Raw genomic sequence first — 21,844 nt, 5'->3', positions numbered from 1 at the left:
CAGTTTCTTTCTACTATAGGACAGTATGCCCTAACAAATACTTATCCCTCTTCCTGTTACAGTGGCCAGCTGCACTTAGAGAATTTAGTAGTTCGACCCACCTGTGTACTGGCCGAAGCAGCTGTGTACTGGGTCATACCTATCCTATGTATATCCTAGACTCAGTCATATGTATACTCCCTAGCTCATTATGCACATCCTGAATCCCTCGTTAGCTTGGAATATAAGTTTATTCCCAACATCTATCCTGTCTAGCAAGATATTGATAGGAACCGCCTGAGTTTTCTCAGTCAGCCCTGAGAGCTAGCTGACTTAAGTGAAGTTTTTCAAGCCTAAAACCACACCTCCAGGCAGCCCCTCTTTGGGCTATATTTCCCAGTGAATTCTGGGCAATATGCTTGCGCAGTAGTTACTCAAAGTGTATGTTCCTTTGAGAATTGATGACTACTTAACTCCTCCCTAATCCCATCCTGACTCACCTAATTAGCATAATTGACACAGGTTTATGGATTATCCTATAAAAACTTTTACTCTACCCCTTTGAGGTTGCAGGTTCCCTAAGAACTCTTGCCTGTGTAACAATAGACTTTTACCGTCTTGACTTAAAGATGCTTGAGTCTACAAATTTCATTTCAGACTACTTTCCAGGGACTCTGGCTTTTGGGGTTCCTGGACTCTTGACCTTCCCTCGTCACTATCTTTTTCCATCCTTGCAAATTTGCTGAATATGAAGCGAAACCTCAATGTTTTTCTGATTTACATATGTATTAGTCATACAGAGCATTTTTCATACGGTTGTTTATATTTTGTAATTCTTTTGAGAACTATTTGCTCATATACATTGTCTGCATTACTAGAGAATCCCTTTGAGTCTTTTTGAAAAAACTGATTTTTGACCTGGCTTATGGCTTGTTGTATATAAGGCAGCTAGGTGACACCTTGGATAGAGTACTGGTCTTGAAGTTGGAACCATCTGAGTTCAAATCTGGCCCTATACACTTACTAGTTGTGTGACCCTAGGCAAGTCAATTAATATCTATTTACGTCAGATCCCCATTTGTAAAATGGGGCACACTGGAGAAGGAAATGGGAGACCACTCGTGTATCTTTGTCAGGAAAACAAGCTCACATAGAGTTAGACACAACTCAATGACAGTGCTTATGTGCATGCTGGACATTCTAGGTACCTGTAAGGCTGAGACTGACAGATTTGTTGAGCTTGGGAGTACTGAACTGAGATGTAGGTGAGGAACACCAGATTGTCCAAGGAAAGGTGAACCTTCCCTGGTCAGAAAATTATAGCTGCCATGTGGTGGTCAGTAATAGAATTAGTCTGTGAGTATTTTCTGCATTTCTAGCCTGGGCAAGATAGGGTAAATTAAAAAAAATTTTTTTTTCTTTGTGGGAGTGGGGAATACTTTCTGGTTTGTTTGTTTTTTTTTTAATCTCTTGGATTTTCTATTATAGCCCTTTGACTTTCTTGTCCTAGAGCATTATCCCCTATACCACGAATTTTTGAACAAAAAAAGTAAGAAAACAAGGCAAGAAGAAAATATGCAAAAACTAATCGATACATTGAGTGAATTTGATATTTTATGCAATGTTCCATGTACATGGTCCTCAAACATTTTAAGAATTGAGGGATGCCAAAGGAGGGAAATATCTTTATATCTCATGTGTGTATTATATTTTAGCAATATTCAGTTTCAATTATTTGTGGTTCTTTCCATTTACATTATCAGAGTTATTGTATCTAATTTATTTTATATTATTTTCCTGAGTCTGCTTACCTTATTTTGCAGTTGTTCATGGGAGTCTTTTTATGCTTCTCTGTATTCCTCAAATTCACTGTTTCTTTTGGAACAGTACTGTTGGTTTACATTCATGAACTGCAATTTTGTTTTGCAATTTGCTAGTTGAGGGACATCTACTTGGTTTCCAGTTCGTTGCTACCACAAAAAGTGCTGCTATAATTATTTTGGTGTACATTGGGCCTTTCTTTTTTCATTTGCATTCTTGGAGTATGTGCCTTGCAGTGGAGTCTCTGGATCAAAGAGTTTATATGGTTTTTTTCTTTTTCTTTGTAAAACTGAAAAATAAGTGTCTAGCATGGTTATCAATTAACAGCCCCCCACCAGTAGTGATAAATGTGCTTCTCTTTCCACTTCAATGTTGCTTTCCCTTGTTTTATTACCTGTCATCTTCCTATCATGAGGTGTGAATAGCATGCTTCATTATCATTTCTCTGAAGTCATAACAGGTTGTTGCATCGATCAGCTTTCTTAAGTCATTCATAGCTATTTGTCTTTGTATTGTAGTTGTTACTATCAGTTGTTCTTTTGCTTCCACTTCTTTCACTCTGTATCAGTTCATGTAAGTCTTCAGATGTTTCTCTGAGACACTATTGTTATATTTCATGACTTGATAATGTTCCGTTATATTCAGATACCATAATTTATTCAGTTATTCCCCAATTAATGGGTATTCCCTGTGTTTCCAAAACTTTGCCAACATAGAAGGAGCTACTACCGTGTTTCCCCAATAACAAGACCTATCCCGAAAATAAGCCCTCCCCTTACTGTGTAAGATTCCTCAAAAATAAGCCCTATTGAGATTGCTACTGTAGTGAAGGTGATCCCATGTGCTACATGCTACATTACGGTACCCGCTGTATGCACCGTCTGCCCCCCCCCCCCGAAACCCACACCACGCTCTGAGCTGCATCCAATCAGAGCTGCAGCAGTGAGCGCGTCATCCTGTTCTTCCCCAGTGATTTGCTTAGTGAATAAAGGTACATTTTTTTGTTCACATTTACCGTTTATTAAAATTGCTGTCAATGTTCATTAAAATAAGCCCTCCCCTGAAAATAAGCCCTCTGGTGTTTTTCTGTCCAAAAAAAATTTAATAAGACAGTGTCTTATTATCGGGGAAACACGGTATTTAACATTTATGTGCATATGAATCTTTTCCCTCTTTCCTTGAGGTATAGGCTAATAGTGCTAACATGGGATCAAAGGGGATACGCAATGTAGATTTTTGTGCATAGTTCTAAAATTTCTACAATGCCTTCTGTGAACAGTACATACATGTTCTTGCTTTCCTGTAGCCCCTCTAGCATATAATATTTGTTTCCTCCCTCCCTCCTGATTTGAAATGTGATTTCTTCCTTTCTCCTCTAGTTTGTTTGTAATACCACCATTTATGTCTGAAGTCACATATCTTTTGGATGTTTACTTGGTATATGATATGAACATTGTTCTCTGCCTATATTCTACCATACTGCTTTCCAGTTTTCTTGTAAGTTTTTGTTCAATAGTGAGTTCTTACCACAGTATTGTTTTTTATCAGATGTAATCTACTGGTTTTACCTCTCTATTTTGCAAAATGTATAAGATCTTTTTGATCTTACTTCTTTGTAATATAGTTTAAGATTTGATTGTGAGAGGCCTAAGTCTTCCCCCCCCCCCATTAAAAAAAATAATTTCCGTTGAGATTCATTACCCTTTTTTGCTCCCCATGAACTTTGGTATTATTTTTTCTGGCTATAAATTAATTTCAGTAATTATGTTATTTTTATTATTTTGACTTGGCCTATCCATGATCAGTTAATATTTCTCCAATTAAATACCCTTGTCTTTGTTGCTGTGAATAGTGTATTGCAGTTGTACTTACACAGTAGATGTGTCTTGATAAGTCTATTTCCATATATTTTATACAATGTCTAGTTATTTTAAGAGGAAATTTTATCCCTTCCTGCTGGGTTTTATTTGTAATAATATACAGAAAGGCTGATTATTTGTGTGGATTTATTTCATATCTGTAATTTAGCCAATGTTAATATTTCAATAAGATTTTAGTGAACTCCCTAGAATTATCTAATCATACTTTAAAGATTTATTTATTTGCTTTTTTTGCGCTTAGGCAAATACCTGGATTTCTTTTTCTTTTTTTTTTTAATCTTAGTGATATATCTAACATTTCTAATATTATGTTAAATAGTATTGGTGAAAATATACTTAAAACTCCCTGATCTTACTGAAAAGGCCTTTAGTTTATACCTGTTGCATATAATGTCAACTCTTTGTTTTAGATATAGTACTTACCAAATTAAGGAAAATTCTACATTTTTTCTAATGTTTAATATAGAAATAGGTCTTGTATTTCGTCAAATTTTTTTTGTTTGCATCTGCTGACGTAATGTGAATTTTATTTTTGTCAATAGTCTATTCTGTTGATATTTTACTAATATTGAAAGTATTTTTAATTTTATGTATAAATCTAAGTAACCTCATACTGTAATCTTTTTGGTAAGTTCTATCCTCTTTGCTAATATTAAATTTTTTTTTTACTATTTATTAAGGGATATAGATCTATAGCTTATTTTCTCTGTTTTGATTCTCCTTGGTTTATCTCATATTTGTTTTATGGAAAGATTTTTATCAGATTCATCTTTATTTTTTTCAAACAATTTATGTAATATTACAATGAAGTATTCTTTGATAATATTAAGTTTTAAATCTATCTGGTCTCAGCATTTTTTCCCATTAGTCTTTCACTTATAACTTGCTTTTTTATTTGTATGATTTGTTTCCTTTTGTGAGACTGTTATTTGAATCCTTCATTTTTTATTCTATTAATTGAATTATTCAGATTTTTGTAATTTTTTCTTTTAGAGCATGTTTTATTGGCATATCACTGAGCAAAAGTTTCTAATTTCTTTTAATTCATATTAATTTGTTATGGATTTTCTTTTAGAATTTTTGATAAAGTAATTTAGTTTTACTCTTTTAAAATCAAATTATCTAATAGCTTCTGTATTTTATTTTTTTAATCAACTCAGTTAAATTTTAAAAATTTTAATTGTTTTCTTTTAGTTTTATCAATCTCTAATTTTCAGAATTTCTTTTTTGGTGGTTTTTTGTGTGTCTTTATTTAGTTGACTTTTGGTGTTTTTAAAATTTAGGATTCGGTTATTCTGTCTGCAATTAATTTTTAATGTTTCTTCAGTGGTACTTTACTGCAAATAATTTTATTGTATTGTGGCTAGTAAATCACATGCTAGTAAAGGATTTATTGCACCTAACTCTTCTAAAATTTTGTTCAAGTTTTTAACTCCTTTTTTGGGGGAGGGTAATTTGAGTCCATGAATGAGTATATAAATTCTTCACCTTACAGTTTTAATCTATCTCTATAACAGTTTTATTCCATCTATAGAACTTGTTTAGCTTTTCCTTTAAGAATTATAGTTCTATTCAATTTAGTGTTTTTATCTGAACTTTTGATATTAATGCATTATTTTGCATATAGTTTTCAGCATATTATCTCCTTTTTTATTTCCTTTAAGTAAGTTTTTTTGCTACTACTTGTCTGACATCATCATTTTCCCCCTGAATTTTAAAATTAGATATTTTGTTGTTTATACATAAACTTTCCTTTTTTCCTCATTTTTAAAAATTCAGCAAATATATTTTAAATTTCTAGCAGTATGTTAGCTACTAAAAAGTATAAAAGTATTATATGTTCATGCTACTACCCTAAAGTTTACAGTATTGTTGGGGAGACAAGGCAAATTCACATTAAAAGTTAAATTAAAAATGAATATAAAGCACTGTATGTATATACTACGCATTTATCACTTAATTTGCTGTAATATTTTCTAGAAATGAGAAAACTAGTGCTCAGGGATGGCTTAATAGAAGAATTGATCTCTTAAATAGATTTATTGAGCAGGAAAGGACCTTAGAGGTTAGCTAGTCAGGTTACTACTCAACATATGAATCTCATCTACAACATCTCTAACAAACATTCCCCATACTTCTTCATCCACCTCCTTTACATTCCCCAGTGACCCATTTCTTAACCAAGACATCTCATTCATTCCATTTTTGGACAGCTCCCATTATTAGGACATTTTTTCTTAGGTTTGCAGAACTCTTCTGTCTGGCAATTTCTGTCCATTGGCTCTTATTGATTTTATATCTCTAGTTATACAAGTTTGGGCTTAACATACCAAAAAGTCCTTGTATGGTCTGGTTTCAAGCTCATTGTGGTTGTGTTCTTATTTGTACCTTCCTAAAATGTTAAAACTAGAAAGGAATCTGACCAGTTCAGAATATTGTGGGAACGTTACCTTCATCATTCTAAACAACTTTGAGACCAGTTCTGGAACCAGCACATCATTATGCTGATGTATATTGAACTTTCAATGTACTTAGCCCTCTAGCAAACATGAAGTACTTTTTAGAATTGTTACCTCCTTTTCCTGCTTGATGAGAGATTTCTTTTTGAATCTTAAGTCTAAGAATATACTTCTCTTACTATAAATCTTGGTAATTTCAACTGATTATTCTAGTCTTTAAGATCTCTTTCTGTTCTTAATTTTTTAATCTAGTGTATATGCTATCCATTTAACTTTTAGAAATCTATAAATCTGTTCATCATATCATCTCTACCTTCTTCTAAATCATTGAGAAAAAAATTTTATGCAATAGAGACATCGGAACTGTACCAAATTTCATTAGGGAGCTCTATGCAAATTGGTAATGTATCCATATATGAAGACAATTCAAGTGTTATAGTGTGTCTATATATACTCTTTTTTCTTCTTGAGTAACATGCACCCCTCTCCTAGTACCTTACAGTAATGCGTTCCATTCTACTAAAGCTCAGTGACAGTTTTTTAAAGATCATTTACTTATTTTGTTTATTCCTAGTATACCTTTGTACTTTGATCTTTATATCTCTCTATTTATCTATCTGTCTGTCTAATTCTGGTTATTTTTTTTCTTCCCTTTTCCCTGATCATTAAATTCAAATAACCACTGGGTTGTTTTTTTACCCTATATTTTATCTGAACAACAGAATGTGTTTTTCCCTTTTTCATTTTTTAGTTTAAAGCTCTCTCAATCATGTCAACTTTTTTGCCAGTACGTAAATGCTTCTTTGCTCTTGTTAGGTGCTTTCCACTCTTGTTCAAGAGTCAATCACTCCTCCCTGAAACTTTCAGTATTCCAAGCAACTCTATAAGATTATAAATTACAAAGTGAGCATTGATCTTCATTGGTTGAAGTGGTTTGCTTTTATAATATAAAACTCTCTATAATAATGATATCATAAAAAAGGGAAATATCATTTCTCTATTAAAGGATTTGTGATGATTAATTTTTGCAAAAATTTTGTTAGGGACTAAAAATAATATGTACACTCTTCAGGGGTCCAATCTAGAAGGTATTATAAATCTGTTTGTTTTAATTTGTTTTTTATTTAGTTTTAGACTTTCCCTTTTCCCTAATCTTTCTCTTAGATTTTTTCAACTCTGAGATAGGAATTTTAAAGTCTTCTAATATTATTGTTACCTTCTATGTATTCTTATAAGTCAGTGTATATTTCCTTTTCTGTTTAGGTATCATGGCATTTAAAGCATACATGTTTAGTACTGCTATTGATTTGTTGTCAGTGTTCCTTTCAATATAATGTTATTGCCTGGTTTTTCTGTTTAGATAGTGAATTTCTTTCTTTCTCTTTTTTTGCTTTCTCTGATAGCATAATTTAATTTCCTGCTTTTTGGATTCACCTAATGCATAGTAAATTTTGTTCTAGCCTCTGATTTTAGTTATGTGTATGTCTTTGCTTTTTAAATGTGTTTGTTGTAAACCACAGAGTTTGGGGCTTTGTTTTCTTATCCAGTCTGTCAGATTTTTTTCCTTTGTTTGTTTGATTGGATTGCCTAAATTAGGTTTATATTTTATGTGCCTAGTATTCCTTTTTGTTTCTTTTTTTTTCTCTCCTTTTTTGTTTCTGAATTAGGTTAAAAAACATTCCCCCTTGCCCCTTTTCATCAGTTCTTTTCACTTATGGTTAGTTTTGATTTTTTTAAAGTAAGCTTATTTCTCACAAGCTCGTTCTTCCTCACCTATATATCCCTTAAGCCCATTTAAAAGCATTTAACAAATATTTTAGTCACTCTTTTTAAAAATTACTGTAACAGTCAAGCTTGTGCTCTTTGGTCATTTTTGTGATCAGTTTGCCCTATATACAGCAATTAAAATTTGTGTCAAATACTTATTTCGCTATTACATGGGTTTGCTCAAGAAGCTGCTTTTTGTGGTGAGCATGAAATTTTCTTCACTATTTTCAAGGCCTTATGCCACCATAAATCCCCCTTGCTCCCAACCTCCTGCCAACCACTCTCATGTCTATATTACAGTTTCAAGTAAGAGATTCCATGAATTGTTATTAAGTCTATTACTATCGTACTTCAGATGATATTCCACATACTACTGCATCCATCCCCTTGTCACCACCTACTTAATTCTGTCTATCTATTTCTGGAAGATAGTTACTGAATGGTTGTCAGCTACTTCTGAACTATGTCTGTTCTGCCTTTTTGCCAATGTGGCTGAGGCACTTAGGTGTTTTATCTTAGATTTTGTACTTGGTCTAGTTACTAGGATAGGGGATTCAGAAGTAATTTTCTTCCAGGAACCTCTCTTCCCAGACATGTCCCATCTCCCAATATTGATACATTTCTATTTCTGAATCTCATTTTCTTTACTTGTTAAATGTGATTATTGCTATAGTGATTCTGATTCATTATACATTTTATTGAAATTCAGATACAATTAAGGTTTAAATTTTATGTAAACCAATGCTAATAGAAATTGGTATCTAAAATAGAATGAATTTTTTTTTTCCATTCTACCTCACTAACCCCACATTCATTATGTCCTTGGCTAGTCATATCTTTTCCCGAAAATTGAAGTGAACATAATTTTCATTTGAGTATTTAAAGATTTTTCTTTGTTGATTGAATTATATAAGACCTTGTTAAAAAGTAGCCTTTTCTTCAGAACCAAAAAAGATGATCAAATGAGACATAGACCTCTTCTTGGTATATGGAGATGAGGCTATGGCACAGATGGTCATTTCCCACCTTATTTTCCTTTGGAAAGGACAGAACCTTTACACTGGCAAGAAAAGAACAAAAATGTCTAACAGGAAATTTATTAACCTTACAACGCAAGAGACAGTACGTGAATACTTAGTGGCCCTTTATAAATTGAAGTTATTTGGCCCATGAGAACAGACATCCTTGGGTGTAGAGAGTGGTATCTAAAATAAAATTACTTTTTTTCTTTCTATCTCACTGGCCTCAAAAAAACCATTATGCCTTCTACTAGCTGTATCTTTTCCTCAAATTGAAGTAAAGATAGTTTTCATTTGACTGTTTAAAGAATTGTTCCTGAAAACTTGGGAAATGTGATTATTGAACTATTTTCGTCAATTTTTGAAAAAATTGTGAACAAACAAAAAAGGAACCACAGATTATAAAAGTGAAAATACCCCGATTTTCAGTGAAGGGGAAGGTAACAGCATCTGCAAACCATAGGCCAGGGAGCTTAACTTTAATTTCTGAGAAATTATAGAACAGATTATTAAAGATATAATTAGCCAAGATCAGGACAGGAAAGCAGTGACTGCAAGAGCTAACATGGCTTCCTTGAGAATAGGTTCTGCTAAAATAAGCTTATTTCCACCGTTCCCCTTCCCCAGGATTGCTGTACTAGTAGGTGAAAGGATGTTTCACTTAAACTTTTGTTGGTGAATTATTTTCCAGTTGTGTCTGACTCTTTGTGACCCTATTTTGGATTTTTCTTGGCAAAAATACTGGAATGGTTTTGCCATTTCCTTCTCCAGCTTATTTGACAGATGAGTAAACTGAGGCAAATAGAGTCAAGTGACTTGCCTAGGGTCACACAGACAGTAAATGTCTGAGGTCAAATTTGAACTCAGGAAGATGGGTCTTCCTTACTCCAGGCATAGTGTTCTATCCATTGTGCTCCACTTAGCTGACCACTTAGATTTTAGCAAAGCTTTTAATAAATTATTTCATGGTATTCTTAGGGAGCAAGTAGAGAGTGATATGAATTAGATGATACCACAATTAGAGGAATTAAGAACTAGTTGAGTAGCTGAATAAAAGAATTCTTTGTTAATGTGAAATGTAGTGTTACTGCCAAAGGATATCTCCAGAGATCTACAGTGTTTAATTTTTTTCACTGATTTGGATAAAGATGTAAATGGTTTACTCATCGTCAACTTGGAAAGTGTAACTAGCAGAGTGGATGATAAAGTTAAGGCTCTCAAAGCATTTTGTATGTCTAGAGCAATAAATTTAATAAGATGAAATTTAGTAGATGTATTTGCACTTTGGTTTTTAAAAATCAAATCCGGGGGTGGCTAGGTGGCGCAGTGAATAGAGCCCCAACCCTGGAGTCAGGAGGACCTGAGTTCAAATCTGGCCTCAGACACTTGTGACCTTGGGCAAGCCACTTAATCCCAGTTGCCCTGCCTTCCCCTCTGCAAAAAGCAAAAAAAAAAAAAAGACTTAAAAAAAATCAACTCCTCAAGTACAAAATGGGACACAATTAGATAGGAGTTCTGAAAAGGAGATGAGGTCTTTGATGAATTGCAAGCATTTTTAAAAAAAAGTTTATTGATATTTTCTGTTTCTTTCATTCATGTTATCCAAGAAATTCTCCTCTTCGCCTTCATCCTTACAAGGAACTAACCCATATGACAAATAATATTTTTTTAGAGGAAAATAGTCACACCTGATTGATACATCAAATAAGTATGAAAATATGCACAGTACGTGACACCTGTGGGCTTCCCACCTCCACAGTGGGTATGTTGGGAGTGTCCTCTCATCCTTCATTCAAGTCATTCTTTTTCTTTACCATTTTGTTACATTTCATTTTGATTTTTTGGTGTGTGTGGTTCTTTCCATTTACATGTTTGTAGGTACTGTGTATGTTGTTTTCTTGGTTCTACTTTACTCTGCATCATCAGTTCATGTTAATCTCTCCACTTTTCTCTGTATTCCTCACACATCATTTCTTATAGCATAGTAATAGTCCATTACATTCATGAATCACAATTTAGCCATTTCCCAACAAGCATGTACTTTGTTTCCAGTTCTTAGCTATCACAAAAAGAGTTGCTATTCATACTTTGGGGTATATGAGGGACTTTCTTCTTACTGATGGCTTCCTTGAGGTATAAGCCCAGGAATGGTTCAAAGGATGTGAACATTTTAGTCACTTTATTTTGATAATTCTAAAATTCTCTCCAAGATGGTAGACTGCAAGCTTTTAACATGAGTCAGCAATGTGATACATCACTTAAAGTCAAGAAGAAAAGCACAGTTTTCAGTAAGGTAACAGTTCTGCTCCATGCTTCCCTTGCCAGGCCTCATATATTGTGTTCAGTTCTAGGCATCACAATTTTGGCAGAACTTTCATAACTTGGACAGCCAGTATTGTGAGGGGCCTTGAATCTCTGTGCATCTGTGGGAGGAATAAAACTATGTTTATCCTGGAGAATAGAAGACTCAGAGGCTCCATGATAGTCTTCTTTAAGTATTTAAAGACTGTCCTGTGGAGGGGGGATTAAATTTGGTCATTAGTTCCAGAGGGATAACTCGGTAGCAATGGGTAGAAGATGTAAAGGGATAAGTTTATGTTTGATGTTAGCTTTAATTTTTAGGAATTTTTTCCTATCTACATGTGGGATAGTTTGCTTGAAAAGAAAGGTGGTAGGTTCCTTACTGTTCCCCAGAGGTATTCACACAGAGGTTACATACCCACTGTTGAATATTCTATTTTGGGGATTCTTTCCATGTGTGAGATGAAGACTTGATAGCCAGAGTTCTCTCCCAACTCTCAAATTCTGTGATGTTGTGAAAATTCTTAACCAACTCATTTGGGCATTTGGGACTACTATTTTCACACTTCTAGTTTGTTAAAAACGTTTTCTCTTTGATTCATAAAAAGCATGGCTATGAAAGCTGTCATGAGTGATCATGAATTTGCAAGTTTGTTGATGAAGTGAAAAGAGAAATTACTTTGCTTAAAAAAAACCTCAGAGTAAAAACCACATTCCACAAGCTTGGTAGTATTCTATTTCTACATTATAACAGGCTATCGTTCTGTTTTATATCTTTGTCTTTCTGTGTGTTGAAAACACTTCTCTCTCTCTCCTTCCCTCTCTGTCTCTTTTTTTATCTCTCTGCTGAACTCATTGAAATCTTTGTAATATCCAGAAAAACTGTTTCCAAATATAAAGATTTTTAAAAAATTCTTTCCTTTTCAGTTGATTCTTAACCTCATTTGTTCAACAAGTAACTGTTGAATGTGTGTGCACACCCACTATTTTATTTTATTTTTTGTTTGCTTTTTGGAGGGGAGAAGGCAGGATAGTTGGGGTTAAGTGACTTGCCCAAGGTCACATAGCTAGTAAGTGTTAAGTGTCTTAAGACTGGATTTGAACTTAGGTCCTCCTGACTCCACGGCTGGTGCTCTATTCGCTGTACCACCTAGCTGCCCCCATACCCACTGTTTTAGAGTCCATGAAGAGCAGATTGAATAAGGAGCAATCTCTGACTTCATAGAACCTCTCTGGGCTCTTTGGGGTTGATGAGGTGGCCCTGAGCCTTGTCATGTTGTGTGTGCTCATTTATCAATTTTCCTACATGTTTTATTAAAAATAAGTAGTCTCTATGGTTTTTAATATTATAAGAATCATTTCTTCTGATTTGATTTCATATGAAGTATTTGTATATTGTATACTTGTATTTGTACGTATTCCCCAGATAGAGAGAGAAAAAAAATATAGACCAACCTTAAAATGGTCCCTCTGGAAACATTTGATAGTGAAGGGTCAAGGCTATGATTTCAGGTAGTCTTGGTATTATTCATGATCTCATGTGTTGTATTAATTAATCTTTGATTTTGAGCTAATAATCTTGAGGCACACCAGGCCAGCAGTACCTAATCAGTACCTAAGTTCCACTTCGGGTCATTCTCAGGGAATTTATTCTGTTAGTTTTATTTCTGAATACGCTATCTAAAATGTTCTTGGCAGTTAGAATGTTGGCAGTTTTGGAAGGAGCTAATTATTTTGAATTTTGAAAGCATGAAATGTCATCTTTAATGTCTCAGGAATATACTCTGATGTCTTCCATACTCTGTCAGTTTAGTGAGGGGGTAATCTTGTTTCTGAAAGGACAGCATCTAAATTGAAATTTGTACTGATTCCTCTTATAATGGGTTTTTTTTTTTTCCCAGCTCTCTTAGAAAGCTGGAATGTATTTAGCTATGAATAGGGAGTAAAACGAAGTTAAAAGGTTGGACATAGGGCAAATCTGTTGTTGCTACTGTTTCTTTAGCCGAAGTTTATTACAAGGGTCTGTGCAGTGACTAGAAGCCGTGTATGTGTCTGTGTGTGTTTTAAAAGGAAAGCAGAGGTTTGTTCATTTGTTTGCCTATTGTGAAGCTGTCTTTTGCACCTTTATGTGCTTTTGTAATAGGGTGAAGTCTACTGAATGGAGGCCTTGTGCCCTGTGTTGATTTTAAGCCCTAGATGTTAATCCACAGGAACCTGCTGGTCTACGCAGCAGGGAGGACTGTTACAAGTGGAAATCTGGGATTGGGAAGGAGAGAGAGAGAGAAAGAGAGAGAGAGAGAGAGAGAGAGAGAGAGAGAGAGAGAGAGAGAGAGAGAGAGAGAGAGAGAGAGAGAGAGAGAGAGAGTGTGTGTGTGTGTGTGTGTGTGTGTGTGTGTGTGTGTGTATGTGTGTGTGTGTTGGGGGTGGGGGAATAGTGATGATAATCATTCAGCCATCAGCTTTTGTCACCCATGAGCCTAATTGTTACCCTCTGTTGGTAGCCGGATTGAAAAGTTGCCCTTTCAAGGGTTCCTTGATTTTACTTGACATGTGCGTGCGGTTGAGATGGGACCTTATTGTCATTATAACACTAAGAACCTAAAGCATTATGATTTAATTTTGGTGCAAGGAAAGGTGGTAAATTTTTAACAGTCACCTTTAATTTTTAATTCTGATCTGTCTCCTGATTAACATCTGTACAGTTTCATTCAGAGAGAGAAATGGTTGAATGTTGAATTTTCTTGTTTATTTGGTATGCTTTTTTTCCCCCAAAGCCTGGGTGAATCCAGACTGCACCAACACCTTAGCTAGTTAAGTCTAATTTGTTGAGTTTGTACTCTGAGGAGTACAGCTATTGAACCAATGTTTCTTGGCTCCAACTCTCTCTTTTTTTTTAAGAAGCTGTGTAATTTAAAGTGTTTGTACTGTATGAGAAAGGGGTGGGACAAGGAGAAGATTTTCATAAAATTTTAGCTGAAAAATATTATCTTTATAAATAATATTTGCATGAGCATTGGAAATGGGAAATGAAAATGCGTTCCATGTAGCACTGAGCTGAGCTGTTTGGGGGCGATGGGGGACAGAAGCTTTGAAGGTGTGATGTTTTCTTTTCCCTTTTCATCTCCATAATCAGAAACTGGTTCTTCAGGTTGTGGTGCCAGTTAGACGTGCTATAATGAGTATTTCACAGTCTGCCCTCCTCCTTGACTTCAGGTGTAAATGGCCATAATAAGAAATAAACATTTAGCATTTTGGCATCGTTCTTCAGCTAGAGTTCTAAGTAAGTTTTTTATAGTATGGTCGTTTGGATTACATAACATTGTTTTAGGAAAGGGCTTAAACCCTCGGTAATAAATACCTTTGTTAAAATGTTTGAGACCATGTAAGAAAAGACTTCAGAGTCAGTTTATTATACTGTAACAAATTGGTGAGAATTGCACAAGTCTTAGGACCCTTTTTCCCCTTTGCAACGCGTAAAAACACTGCCAGGTAAACAGGGACAGTTCTGTGCAACTTTTTTTTGAATTTGCTAAATATTGAGGACATTGTGAACTTAATAATTATTTATAATGGTATTTCAGGCAGGGATTATGGAAGACAAATGAGTGACAAAACAAGTTGCTGATTATGCTAATGTTTTTCGGGGGAAATACTATAGGATAATGTATCTAAATTAATATTTAGTTGTAAGATGACCTTAAGACTTGTTGGAGAGTTTGGTTTCAGTTCTTTTGCTCTTCCTTTGCACAGCCCAGATATTATGTAATTTTATTTGTTCTCATAATTAAAATGTATACTGCTCTTTGAATAGTTCTTTGACCATCAAAAATGTTTCTATTTTTAAAATAAAATGTTGAAAGTCATAATAGGCATGACCTATCTACGATTTTGCTAAAATAAAACCTGTCAATATGCACATTTAAAAATAAATTCTTTCCTTATTTGCCTACTATGCCATTATCCATTGAGAGATATTTCTAAGTTTCCTTGGTTTTGTGTTTGTCTAGGACATGTCTCAGGAAGGCTATGGAACTAGATCTCAACCTCCTATGGCACCAGGAAAGCCTAACCATGAAGACTTGAGCCTAATACAGCAAGAAAGACCATCAAGTTTACCAGTAAGACATTAATCTGCCTGTTCTGGAAATGTAATTAATATATTGAAAAATGAGCCATTGTTTATTGCGCCTGTGTTAATTTAGGAGATGGAAAGAAACTCTTGAACTAGAAATCTGTTTTTGGAGTTTTACAGAGTATTTCTTTTCAAAGGGCATGTTTTTAGAAGGCAGATGCTATAAGTAATTAACATTAATTCTGATGATAGTCTTTCCTAAAGGAACTCTCTTTGGTAATTATTTCAGTTGCAGGCTTTTATATCATTGGCCATAATCAATAAAAGAAATAACATTTTTATTATATGTTTTTTGCTGGTTGTAATACCTCGAGTTTCTTTGTTCTGTTGCGCTTTAGTCTATGTAAACACATATATGTACACAGATAAACACCCCCACCCCCTCCTGTGTTCAGCCCCACTTTCCTACTCTTACCTCCTGAAAAAATTTCATTGTCTGAATGATGAAATATTAAGGCATTCAATAGCCATTTTAGTATTTAACCTTTTAGTAGTGTGAGAATGACTCATTTTACTTTGAGTCTCCCTTTCCTGTGTTTTTTCACTCCAATGGAAATATTTCTCTTTTACTATTAAAAATGAGAAATTTGTGAAGTACAACCAGTATTCATTCAATGGCATACACATACAAAAATCAGTGTTTGCCTTATGTGTAGTTATGTGCATTCTATCCCTTTGAAACTCTTATAGTAATAAAATTTCTTTTGGTTCCAGATATTCCTTTTAGACAATTTCATCTATGCTTGATTTATCTCAATCCTAAATAATCTATTTATAAAATGAAAGACACTTTTCTTAGTTACTTTTTTGTTAAAAATATTCTGCTGTGTTCATAGAGCAATCAGTATGGCTCATAAACTCCATTAAAAATAATTGTCAAAGAATGGAAATTAACTAAAAAAAGTTGGGATAGCATTTGTTTTTATTTGAGCCTCAGGGATGAATGAACCAAGATATAATGTATTCATTTATGAATACATGAGAATAAACATTGGTAATGAGATGGTTGTTAAACACATATACACCACCTTACCTTACATATTTTGGAATTGGCATTGTAGGAGGTTAAGTGCTAGATGTAAGGTTTAAATTTTGTTTGGATATTCTGTTTTGCATGTGTTTTTGATACCCCTAATTAAAAGTTTTCGTGTCTGAAAAATTAATGGACTGTTTACATTCTCAGAATATTTTCTTGACTCTGGCTGTTTGACTGAATGGAGGTTAACTGGATGGGCATATGTTTATTTATTGTGTTATCCAAGTTTGTAGAGCCTTTTGTTGATCAGTTGTGATCTTTGCTGAATATTAAGAAATTGTTTTATGAAATTTAAATGGGTTCCTGGGATGGACTGCAAAAAGAAGTGTATGACCTTCTTTACTTTGCTTTATTTTTGTACTATCATTGTGCATATGATTTCTTAGTGGGTTTTTTTTTTTTTTTGAAAAAAAAAAGAAGCTATTGAAGGAGCTATTTGTGCTGTAGCAGGTTTGCAAGAGAGTTCTTGTTGGCTAGCATGTATTTTGTATGTGTTGACAAGAGTCTTTTGCAGCGTGCCGTGTTTTTTATGCAATAACTTTTATGTTTTGTAGTTATCGAATATGTTTTAAAATCTTCTTTTCTCCTGTTCTTAGATTAAGGGTTTCGTAAATGATGGTTGACAACCAACTGCAAAGAACAACTAATGAGGAAATGAACTGTTATAACAGATTAAATAATTGAAAAGCTCTGCTCTGGGAAGTTTGCTTGATTACCCTCCTTATCCTTGAATACTTCTATCCCCATGTCCAGTATTATAAAGAGGGAGCTGCTAACATTCATTATTGACTAATTATTTTCAGTTAATAATTCACCGTCCTTGTAAACTGTTCAGCATTTCAATCTCTTGGGCTATTTGTGTTTGAGATCTTTAGCAGTGTGTTTCTTTATCACAGATTTTTAAGGATATCGACTCATTGTGGATGTATACATCCTGTCGGTCAGATCTAATACAGTAATCTTTTTGGAAAACAGTTAATTCTGAGGATATGACAAGAATCTTAGAAGTGCCATTTTCTGAATGGTTCCAAAGCAAATAATAGATTTTTTGATTCTTATGAAAACCAGCTTGTCTGCACGGAAATCACATTTTCCATAACAGCAAGTGACTTATGTGTTCATAGGGTCATAGATTTAAAGCTAGAAGTGATCTTTGAGATCATATGTCCAATTTCTTCATTTTACAGAGGAGGAAACTGAGGCCAAGAGAAGCTTCTTTGCTCAACCTGAGGCTAAAAGATGCTACCTAACTTACTCAGGTTTATACAAGTTAGTGAGTAGTAGAGACAGAATTCAAGCCTAGGGCTCCTTTATTTCAGATCCAGCCCTCTTTTCCTAGCATATATTCTGTTTTTTATTCCTTACTTCCACATCTAGTTTAACTCTGACACTGGAACTAGGAATGTGTGTTTATATTTTCTGTTATGTCTTAAGTTGGTGTTTTTATCATTATATTTTAGTGCCTAATGAATTTTTTGTTGTAGATACATCTCATTGTATTTCATACTGGTTATATTCTTAAACATTTTTAGGGTACTGCATATGAGGCTATATTCTTTATCAATACTTATTTTAAGGGTAATTGTTTGTATATATTACTATTAGTTGGAAAAACATGTTAGATTTTAGGACAGAGACTTGAATTTGAATCCCACCCCTGTTCCTGGTCACTTATTTGATCTAGGACCAGCTAGCTTATCTTTAATGCCCTTAATTACCTCTGTAAAATGAAGGGGTTGCTCTTTGTGATCTCTTGGTACCTTCTTACTTTAAATCTACGATCTTGCGATTTATGATGTCTCAGTAGAATCAACAGGAGCCATTGATGTTAAGCTAGTCATATACATCTGTACTTATCCCCAGACAGGCTTTTGTTTTTTGGTATGCATGAGATAGCTTTATTGGCATTCACCCAATTCTACAACAAACCCACCTTACCAAGCTTGCTTTGTTTTCAGTTTTGTAGATCTAATTTGACAAAGTTAATGTTTTAAGTACTGGAGACTGATTCACATTAGAATTTGCTGTTGGGTCATTTGTAAATTCATTGCATGGTTTTTATTCATTCTTTTCAAATGTTAGTTGTGTCAATCTATGACCATTCAGTTTTGATGATAACTTAAATAACTGATGCCAATTAAATGTCATTTATCTTCTTGTTCTAGAGGGAGGGATGTTTCTAGTTAGAATTCTCTGGTGAAATGTGCAGTGAAACATACAAAGATGATCAATGGATTCCAGAGATGTATACTAGATAATTTCTTATTCTCCCAAGTCAATAATATTAGTGCTAAAAACTGGAATTAAAAATACTCATTACATAAATCTCGGTGCTTCTATTTTATATATACACATACACACATATATACATACACACATATACATACATACAGATAGATAAATAAAAAATAATTTTCCCCCTCTGTATCTGACGTAAGTATTTTCTTTGGTTTTTCCTTAATTGTTGCATAATTGATCCCTCTTGGCAACTAGAAGCCAAAATATTTAGATTCTTCCTTGATTAGCTTTTAAAAAATAAATTAGTCTTTCTAGGAAGTTAATATTTCATTTGTATTGGTGTGTGTGTGTGTATACGTATACACACACAAATACACATAAAGCTCCATTGTTATATTATCTCTCTAGTCAGTGTTAATTTTTAGTAGTTTATTAGGTTCTGTTTTAGAGTTGGCATATAGTTTCTGAAGTTCAATGTGAGACCATTGGCCAATGAGATACTTGTTTTCATGATGTCCTAGAGTCATAATTCATGTTTTTTTCTACTTAATAGATGCAGATTTTGGAAGAATGAGATAATATCCATTAAAATATCTGCATGTTACATATATAGGAAAATTTCCCTTGTTGAAAGGTAGGGCTAGGAACTTGACTGAAATATATAATACTGTGTTTTATTATTACTACAGCAATGACAATTATTACTACTATTGTGAAGATCTGTGTTATGATGAATAGAAGGCTGACTTTGAAGTCTAGAAGACCTAGGTATGTCCAACAAGACATACTTGCTTGGGCTAGTCCCTCAAAACTCTGAGCTCCAGGTGACTGACACTCTAATATTGCCATTTACTTGGTGTGGCTGAGTATGTTAGTAGAGAGAATTTTCATTCTGGAATTCTGTTCACAGCTATCTTCCTCTGCACTCTCCCCATTTCTCACCCACTAATTCTGCTCTCAAGAGTGGGCACGCATACACACACCCAGTGTTTTAGGTACTCAAGACTCTGCATATAAATGTCTTTAGCCAATGGTGATGAAATAAGCTGCTGCATTCCCAGTCTCTTGGTACATTATAGTTCTTACCTTAAAAACTTACTGTAAGTTGAATTCATTTTGAATTTTGGTAGGAATAAAGAGTCAGAATTTATGTCATTCTCAAGTTAAAAAAGAACTAAAATATGGTAAGGGGTATTTTGGAGGAAAAATAATTTTTATATAAGTTTCTTATGCATAAAATTTTATATTCTATTGCAAAAGAATTGGAGATATAGCTTTTCAACCATGCCAAACCTCTTGTCTTTTAACATTAAAAACAAAACAACTATGACTTGAATTTTTTTTTTAAAATCTGTGTTTTTGGAATCGAAGACATTTTCATCTGACCATGTCCAAAACTGATGCACTCAAGTGTCACATCCTAAAAGTGGTGATATGTTAAGATCCATAGTAATACCCTTTGGAACTACCTTCCCTGTATAAATAAAGGGAGTATTTAGGAATATATATTTTGTTTATTTTTAGGGTTTTCAGAACACTTTTGTCTAATGTATACGCTCATATTTTCAGTGTTACTATGCTAATATAAATCATTGAAAGATTACATAACTATAAATAAAAAGAGATTTAATTTTTTAAAGTTAAAGGATTTGATTGACATCTCATTTCTTAGTAAGACAGTATTTGGTGTGGCTAGGTGGTGCAGTGAATAGAGCACTGGCCCTGGAGTCAGGAGGACCTGAGTTCAAATGTGGCCTCCAACACTTAACACAAAAAACTAGCTGTGTGACCTTCGGCAAGTCACTTAACCCCAATTGCCCTATCTTCCCCCCTTCAAAAAGCAGAAACAACAACTGTGTGTGTGTGTGTGTGTGTGTGTGTGTGTGTGTGTGTGTGAGACATAATTTGTGATTTTCCTGCCTTCTGAAATAGCTCATTTTGTCTTTCTAGAGATAACTGTCTCAAAGTTTGTGAAAGAAGTCTAAGTAAGCACTAAAAGTGATTACATTTACTATACATGCTAGTTATGGATGTCTTGATGCCAGTAGCCCATAAAGTTCAAAGTATACTTCTTCCTGGGATTTGCTGAGAGAAGTCTTGTTTTTTTTAGACAGTGAGAGATTGACTAGAAAAGTTTGTTCATGTGGCATTTACAGAAGATAGGTATTTGGCTATGGGAGGTAACAGATGAAGGTGGTTACGGAAGAAGGTTCTTCTAAAAGAGAGGATATAAAGCAGTATATATTGGATAAGAATGTTTGGAAAATTGTCATTATCAAGGAGACTGGGGGTGGGGTGGGGAACTTAAGATTTACAGAAAAGAATACAGTTTTTTCTTTCACTGAGACCATAAGATTTTTTTTTGTTCATTTACTTCCTTTTTAAGGGAATTATGTTACTATGTAAAATTTTTTTAAGTTAAGGAGGAAAAAAATGTGAATAATGGTTGTTTTTTAACCATTTTAACCCCTTCATCAGTCTGGTTAAAAATAACCAGTTTGATAAGGTAGTTAGTATGATTTAATTGAAACATCCGTTTTTCACTGTTTTTGTGTAATAAAAGTTCTTTGGTATGGAGCAGACCAATCTAAATCAGGAGAAATTCTGAAATACTAAATACTTTATAAGAATCAATATATGCAACAACTTAAAATACTGACTTTTTCTAGGTCAAGTTCTTTTAACCTGTTTTAATGAATAAGTAATCTTTATTTGTAATGAGCACTACCATTTGCATTCCAGTGATATGTCAAAATCCTTTTTTTAAAAAGTCAACCAAACCTTAAATGGGTTCAACATGCCCCCAGCAATCTTGTTTACACAACTCATTCATTGAGCCTGCTTTTTTTTTTTTAAACCTGGATTGGGCAAAAGTGGATTTTCCAGCCATCTAGTATGATTACAGACTGTGATAGTGTAGTCTAATGAATGAGGACAAGTAAAAAATGCTTTTAAGGAAAAGCCAGAATATTAAAAATTTACATTGACCTATACTTTTAGTAACGGAAGAAAAAAGCCAACTTCAGAGGGGTTAGATAAATAGTCTTCAATATATATTTGATTGATTGGTTTAAATAAACATTGCCTATCTGCAATGGAGTTACCATACACAATTTTTCCAAGGTACAATTTACAAAGCAGAATATAAATTTAATATAATTTACCTGAAGATACAGGGTTAAACATTATCAAGGGCCCATGACTCCTTGTGT

At 33.9% G+C, this 21,844-nt stretch overlaps 1 protein-coding gene across 1 annotated transcript in view; it reads left to right on the top strand.

Moving 5' to 3' along the window:
• The window catches only part of LOC138147321 (AT-rich interactive domain-containing protein 1B-like), a 231,385-nt gene that overhangs the window by 207,108 nt on the left and 2,433 nt on the right, over window positions 1-21,844 (top strand). The window contains exon 4 of the mRNA XM_069069740.1: window positions 15,234-15,344. Coding sequence (XP_068925841.1) covers window positions 15,234-15,344 — 111 coding nt within the window. The remainder of the gene's footprint in view (window positions 1-15,233; window positions 15,345-21,844) is intronic.

Source organism: Petaurus breviceps, unplaced genomic scaffold (genome assembly GCF_028583685.1).
Source record: "Petaurus breviceps papuanus isolate PSGF00001 unplaced genomic scaffold, PetGlider_PUasm1.0 90784, whole genome shotgun sequence".
In the NCBI taxonomy this organism is placed as follows: Eukaryota; Metazoa; Chordata; class Mammalia; order Diprotodontia; family Petauridae; genus Petaurus; species Petaurus breviceps.
The sequence above is the reverse complement of the archived record's forward strand: the minus strand, read 5'-3'. Positions and strand labels throughout refer to the sequence as shown.